At 47.1% G+C, this 7,868-nt stretch overlaps 1 protein-coding gene across 1 annotated transcript in view; it reads left to right on the forward strand.

Moving 5' to 3' along the window:
- The window catches only part of FANCC (Fanconi anemia complementation group C), a 261,505-nt gene extending 253,916 nt beyond the window's left edge, over positions 1 to 7,589 (forward strand). The window contains exon 15 of the mRNA XM_003783068.3: positions 7,394 to 7,589. Within this exon, the coding sequence (XP_003783116.3) occupies positions 7,394 to 7,549 (156 nt within the window). The 3' untranslated portion in view covers positions 7,550 to 7,589. The remainder of the gene's footprint in view (positions 1 to 7,393) is intronic.
- The last annotated feature ends 279 nt before the right edge of the window (positions 7,590 to 7,868 follow it).

Below are 7,868 nucleotides of genomic sequence, written 5' to 3' on the forward strand. Positions count from 1 at the left end.
AAAAAAAAAAAAAGGACACTATCAAGAAAGTGAAAAGATAGTTCACAGAATGGGATGAAATATTTGGAAGCAATGTATCTGATAAGGGTTTAGTGTCCAGAATATACAAACAATTCTTATAACTCAACAACAGAAGATAACTAAATTCAAAAGGGACAAAGGACTTGAATAGACGTTTTCCCAAAGAAGATGTACTCAGTATCATTAGCCATTAGGGAAATACAAACCAAAACAACAGTGAGATTTGCTTCACACCCATAGGAATGGCTATCAGAACAAAGGAAAATCAATGTAAGGATGTAGAGAAATTGGAATGCTCATACGTTTCCAGTTGGGAATGTAAAATCATGCAGCCAGTGTGGTTTGGTAGTTCTTCAAAAAGTTAAACATAGTATTACCATATGACAGAAATTTTCCTGGGTATATACCTGATAGCAGGGATTTGAACAGATATTTGTACACAATGTTCATGACAGCATTATTACAATAACTAAAAGGTGGGAACAACCCAAATATCCATCAATAGATGAATGGATAAAGAAGATGATGAATGGATAAACAATGTGGCATATACCTCTGATTGAATATCATTCAGCCTTTTTTTTTTTTTTTTTTTGAGACAGAATCTCAGTCTGTTGCCCCAGGCTAGAATGCCATGGTGTCAGCCTAGGTCCTGGCAACTTCAGACTCCTGGGTTCAAAGGATCCTTCTGCCTCAGCCTCCCAAGTAGCAGGGTTTATAGGCATCCACCACAATACCTGCCTAATTTTGCTATTTTTAGTAGAGATAGGGTTTCACTCTTCTTCTTCAGGCTGATATTGAACTTCTGAGTTCAAGTGATTCTTCCACCTCAGCCTCCCAGAGTGCTAGGATTACAGGTTTGAACCACCATATCCGCCTATTCAGACTTTAAAAGGAAGGAATTTTTGACACATGCTATACCATGGATGAGCCTTGAAGACATTATGCTAAATGAAATAAGCCAGACACAAAGACAAATATTGTGACTCCACTTTCATGATGTGCCCAGAACCCCAGAATAGTTAAATTCAGAGAGAAAAAGTAGAATAGTGTTTACCAGGGGCTGAGGGAAGAAGGAGGGAGTTAGTTTTAATAGACATAGAGTTTCTGTTTGGAATGATGAAAAAGTTAGAAGACAGGTATGTGGTGGTGGTGATGGTAAACATTTCATGCCAGTGAATTGCAAAAATGGTTAAAATAGCATGTTTTATGTATATTTTACCAGAATTTAAAACTGTGTTCATCTCAAAAAGAAAAGTGAGACACAACATGCTGGCTCTGGGAGTTTTGTTTTATTTTTACTTTTTATTGACATGTGTATACACGGAAAATATACAGCTTGATGGATTTTCACAAACCCAAAACACCAATGCAACAAGTGCCAAATCAAGAAAGAACACAGGGGCCCTTCCTACTCCCTTCCAGCGGGAGTTATATTTGAATAAGAATATTAATATGTGGAATGTCTCAGTGACAAATGACCCAATCTGCCAAGGACCTCAGAAGACCAGTGCCAGGAGGTTGTCTCAGTGCCGGTAGGCCAGTTTATGTAGAGCAGGCCTGAGCCTCACCTCTCACAGCTATGTCTCAGCTGAGGGAGAAAACATCTTGAGAGCCTGAGGGGTGGCCAAAAGCAGAAGAGGCTGGGCACCATCTGCTTAGGGTCCAGCCCCAGCACACCTGCTGAAAATACTTTGAGGAATCTGCTGTGCACTTTTATAAAATGCACACCTACAGCAACAGTAGAGGACATTATACTAAGTAAAATCACCAGACACGAAAGACAAATTCTGCACAACCTTCCTTATAGGTGGAATCTAAAAAAGTCAAACTCATAGAAACGGGGTAGAGGGTGGTTACCAGGGGCTGGAGGTGGGGGAATGGGGAAATGTTGGTCCCGGGATACAGTGTTGTGGTTACAGGATGAATGATTGTTGGAGACCTAGTGTACAGATGCTGAATGTGGTAAATGGTAATGTGTACTGGCTGGGCATGGCAGCTCACACCTGTAATCCTAGCACTTGGGAGGCCGAGGCGGGCGAACTGCCTGAGGTCACGGGTTCAAGACCAGCCTGAGCCAGAGTGAGACCTTGTCTCTAAAAATAGCCAGGCATTGTGGCGGGCACCTATAGTCCCAGCTACTCAGGATTCTGAGGCAAGAGAATTGCTTGAGCCCAAGAGTTAGAGGTTGCTGTGACCTGTGACGCCATGGCACTCTACCAAGGGAGACAAAGTGAGACTCTGTCTCAAAAAAAAAAAAAAAAAAATAGTAACGTATACTTGAAATTTGCTAAGAGAGTAGATCTAAAGTGTTCTTGCCATTTAAAAAAAAGTAACTGGGTGAGAGTGATGGATGTGTTAATTAGCTTGACTGTAGTAATTGGTTCACAATGTACAACAAAACATCATGTTGTGCACTTTGGGGAAGGAGAAAACAAATTGCAACATATGATAATAAACACTTGTCAATAACAGGGAGAATGCACGCCTTACTTCCCAGTCCTCTGGGGTGGGAGAACTGCTTGGCTGGGAGCTCAAATGCATCCCTAGAACTTGCTATCAACCTGCTCTTTGGCTGAATATAAAAGGCAATAGCTGCTTTTCACCTTCTGCCTCAGCAGGTGATCTGAGTCAGCATCAGCAGGGACAAGTCATGCAGACAGTGATAAAAATGGCACCTTATCTCCGTGGTCTTCCTCCCCAAAGGCTACAGCCCAGGTTAAATCATAAGGAAAACATACAACAAACCCCAGTTGAGGAACATTGAACAAAATACTTGACCAGTACTCCTCAAAACTGTCATGGTCATTGTTGGTGGAAAACACTCAAATCTTTTCCCATTCTCTCTCATATGACAGTTGTCTACACAGAACACGACTTCTGCGACAGGTAGAGGGTGTTTCTGCCCTCCCCCAAACAAGCAGTCGGTTCTGCAGGAGACACCAGCTTGGTGTCCCCCAATCCTGTTCTGGTACCTGATACTTGGAGATAGCCTCAGACCCCACAGAGTGAGGGCTCAGTCCCCAAGTCTGCCCCCCACACTGCATGCTGGTCTTGGTGGCAGTCTAGGCCTACTGGCTTCAGCTGGAGTTCCCACAACCTGCCTCCCTCTGCTTTGCTGGAGCAGCCCACAGTAGTCGGAGACACATTACCCGTTTATTGTAAAGGCCATTACAAAGGAAGCAGATGAAGAGAAGCTAGGTGAGGTGTGGGGGAAGGATAGAGGAGATTCCACACCTTTCTGGACACCACCCCCCAGGAACCTTCATGCATTCAGCTCTCTGGAAGCTGACCTGGTCCTGGGGGTTTGTGGAGGCTTCATTACATAGGCATGATCAATGAAACCGTTGGCCACTGGTGATCAATTTGACCTTTTAGCCTCTCTCCCCTTGTGAGGGCAGAATGTGCTAACCCTCTAATCTGGTGTGGCCAGCCTGCCTTTACTGACAGCCAGTGTTAGCATACAAGAAGAACACACTGTGTTGACTGTAGGGATTTGGGGAGTTGTAAGCCAGGAAAGGGGATAAAGACCAAATATATATTTCACCAATCACAGTCATCAAAACAAGAAAAATCTGAAGAGCTGGCACAGCCAGAGGCGCCTAAGGAGACATAAGGACCAAATGGAATGTGTCCTGGAGGGGATCCTAGAACAGAGAAGGACAAGAGAGCAACTGAGGCAATCAGAACAAAGTCTGGACTTTAGTAAGATGTTAGTGACCTTGGTTCATTAACTGACAGATCTGCCATACTTTTTTTCCCTGTTCGTTTTTTATTTGTGTCTATTCATGGGTTTCAAGTGCCATTTTGCTACATTGATATATTGCCTTGTGGTGAAGTTGCCTTTGGTGCAGCCATTACGGGGGCAGGGCACACTGTGCCTCCCAGCAGCCTCCCAGCCCCTCGAGCGCCATCGCCTGCTGTGCAGACTTGCTTCCACCTGTGCACGTTATTTAGCTCCTGCCTAATAAGTGGGAGCAAATGTGCCATCCTAATGGGAGATGTTACTGATGGGAGGACTGGGTGTGGGGTAAATCAAAACTGTTTTTTACTAATTTTTGTAGTGATACTAAGTCTAAAATTGTGTTAAAATGAAAACTTATTATGAAGAGTCAACACCAGTCACTTTCAAATGATGAAACTGTTGGCATAATTTTTTTTTTGAGACAGTCTCAAGGTGTTGCCCTCGGTAGAGTGCCATGGTGTCACAGCTCACAGCAACCTCAAACTCTTAGACTTTAGCAATTCTCTTGCCTCAGCCTCCCAAGTAGCTACAAGGCTGGACTATGTTTTTTTTTTTTTTTTGTAGTTGTCGTTGTTTGGCAGGCCTGGGCTGAATTCAAACCCGCGAGCTCCAGTGTATGTGGCTGGTGCCCTAGCCGCTGAGCTACAGGCACTGAGCCAGGTTGGCACAATTTTTGTTGCTTAGCCTCTGACCTGCCCATGCTTAGGACATCTGTGGGTGGAGCCCCAGCCCTGCCCTGCTGGGTGAAGGGCAATTCACGGCACTTCCCTCCTGTCCCACCCCTGTGAGTGGAAAAGGTGCTTGCTCGCCAGCCAGGGTCAGATGGGAGTTTCCCCCACCCCAGCCTTCCCAGAGTGTAAGGGAAAGGAACCTAGGGAAGCTCCTCAGAGACGCCAGGCCTCCAGGTATTCCAAACACATTTCCATCTATTCAGGGGAAACAGTTCACATTCAACAGGCCAAAGTTCAAGTCTGCTTTTTGCATTGGGCAGCCCATTCCTGGGGCAGTTCCATCCTAGCTGTGCATTAATGCTGCTGACGTGAACCTGAGGTTGCAGGAACGTGGAAGCCCCCCCAGTACTTTGTCATTAAATTTCATGAATCACTTTGGCTGCAGATAACACAAAACAAATTCATTAAAGGAGAGAATACCAATATTTCTCTTCATGTACCAGCTTTTTAGTGGGTGGTGCTAGCCATCTGGGCACCTCGAGCCCACCTTCAAGGTGTGAAAGTGCCTTCCAGGCATGTCTTCTTAGACCAGCGGTTCTCAACGTGTGGGTCATGACCCACTGGAACTGTATTAAAGGGTGCGGCATTAGGAGGTTGAGAACCACTGTCTTAGACATTTTTAAACTGCCTTTATTAACACATCAACCTCCTAACGAGGTGGCCACAGTGGCAGGCTGAAGGCAGCCAGGGTAAGGCAGCTCCCAAAAGGACGAGTGGGAGGATCCTCCACTGACAGCCTGGCCTCTCTTGGCTCCTCCTCACTGCCCCCCATATCCCTCACTTCCTCTCTGCTGTGAGCTCCTGGAAAGAGCTCTGGGCAGGGTCTGCCTGGTCTGGGAGCAGGTGGTGGGAGGCCAAATGATGGCTTTGGTGCGACAGCCTTTCCTTCCAGCCAGGGTTTGGGCTTCACTACCCTCAGGCCCCAGCCCTGGTGAAGCTGTGAACTCAGAGGGCTCATGCAGAGCTGCCCTGTTGGTCCCTACCCTGCCTTCTGTCTGGGTGGCCAGCTTTGGAGAGTGGTGTGAGCTCAAAGCAGGATGGCAGCAGACCCGCCACTATCCCTTCAGAGCCCTCATGCCCTTTTGGAGCTGACCCTCCCACTGTGTCTGCCTGCCTTGGTGAGTGTCTCCATCCCTGCAACTTTCTGCCCACACCGTGTGAGCTGGGCCACAGCAGTCCCCTCATCTGGGCACCTGGCAGACTGTGTCCTTGGTCTTCCCAGGATTCCTGTCTGCTGACCTTGACCGTCCAACACAGACCTTGGTTCTCATAGCCCCTGCCCATCACCCCCAGGGCCTCTAGCCAGCTGCTTTTCCCTCTTACCTCGGCCACCATCTCACTTGTGCCTGGGGCAGGGCAGACCAGTGAGCTCACGGCTGCAGTTTGTGTGTGAAGTGCCTCCTTCCTGCCCTGGATTCATGTTTCTCTCTCCCTTTCATTCTGACTTCTGCTGCCGAGCCGATGCTGCAATAGCAAAAACTTAGCAAGACCACGAAGGGCCAGGGTTCATTCGGTTCTGTAGTCTTTGAACTCAAAATGAATTTAACCACATTAGCTGAAGCCAGCAAGGATGTGCAGGTTTTTCAGAGTTGGCTGTGGTAAGGCAGATTCCTGTGTGTGAGTAGAAACCTTTGAATGGAACAGCCAGGAATTGAGTTGGCTTGTCAGAAAGATGAAAGGTCAGGTCTGCAGTGACAAGTGGTCCTGCTTCAGGTTGGGTCTGTCCTCACCAGCCATTGTCCAGCCTCTGAACAGAAGGTAGCCTCCTCCATTCAAGTCCTGGGCAGTACCTTGACTCTGCTGGGGCATCCCAGAGAGGTCATGTTATTTCCTGCATGAAGGACAGTCTGCATCTGAAAAGGTCATCCACAGCCTCACCTGATCACTGAGTATTAATAAAAACCAAATGAGGCTGGCAGCCTGTACTGCCTGGCTGAAAGCAAAGGCCACAGTCATCCCAGGTCATTTATACACAGCTCCATGTCCTGTGCCGCTACTCTTATAGTACAGACACAAAGAGAGGTTCCCTTTGCTGGTGGTCAGAAGGTGAGAGGCCCAGGATTTAAAGGTTTCCTGAGCTGTGGGACTTCAAGTGCTAAAACCAGGATTATCCCAGGAAAACCAGGGTGGTTGGTCCCCCTCTGGAGGGGCCCAATGCAGAGATCAAGAGGAAGCCGACCTTGGGCTGCTCTGGCTGATAAACATTTGTGTGTTCCATATAAACTGAAACACATTAAATCAGTGTGTTGGTTATCCTTTCAAAAACCTACGGCTTCTTAATGCTGCTTGTGCCTGAGAAAATACAATAGATTCCTTGCACAGCTAACTTTTGAGATTCTCACTCCTCCATTCTTTCTCCAATAACGTTCTTAGGAATATACTTCTGTGCACCGACAAGTCTGAGTGCCTTGAGGCTATGTTATGAACTAACAGTGCCTGTTTCCTGCCCCCTCAAGAATCAGGTTAAGACTTTAGATGCTTATTGAAAAGCAGGTGGCTGGGTTGCAGGCCCGGGAATGCCATGTATGAGGCTGTTTGTGTAAAAACAGGTGGCATTTTTCAGTTCTCAGATTAGTGCAAGCCTTTTGCAGAAAGTCAAGCCCCAGCATGCTGGTTTACCTCTGCTTTCTATAGCACATAATCCCAGAGCTTGTGCCTAGCGTTTCTGGAAACATCCCTGTTCCGAGCAGCGCTTGTTGTGACCTTTGTGAGTGCTTGCAGCTGAACCTCAGTGCAGGAAAGTGGATAGCCTCTGGGGACAGACTTACTTTGCTTATCACCTTGAAAACAAATGAAGAGCCCTCGAGCTTCACTTTGGAGTGGTGGTGATGCTGGCCACGATGCTCTGGGGGCTGTGTCCGGTGTTTGATTTGCTTCTCTTCTGCCCTCATTGCAGATGGCTCACACTGAAGAGACAACCCACGAGATTATTGGCTTTCTTGACCGGACCTTGTACAGATGGGATCGTCTTGGCATCGAGGCCCCTGGGTCAAAAGAACTGGCCAGACAGCTCCTTAAAGAGCTGCACACTCAAGTCCAGCAAGGAACGTAGAGCACGTGGGTGCTGCGTGTGGGATCAGCCTCCACGGCCATGGGACAGTTGATGAGCCACCTTTTCATGGCCATAAGCTTGTCCTAAGCTGGGAGGACAAACTGTACACAGCTCCAGGAGATCTGGTAGTATGTATTTGACAGAATTTGAAGACAGATGTTTTATTATGCCGAACTCAGTCACATTTATTCCTTAATGACTGTGTGTGCCTTCAGCATTCCCTGCACCTGCTCTGCCCGGGACAGGGAAGGTCAACTGGAGAATGACTACAGGAGAGGCTTGCCGGGGGGAGAGATTTTTATTTCCTTTTTTAGCCGTA

Source organism: Otolemur garnettii, unplaced genomic scaffold, assembly GCF_000181295.1.
Source record: "Otolemur garnettii isolate 467f Iridium unplaced genomic scaffold, OtoGar3 scaffold00006, whole genome shotgun sequence".
NCBI lineage: Eukaryota > Metazoa > Chordata > Mammalia > Primates > Galagidae > Otolemur > Otolemur garnettii.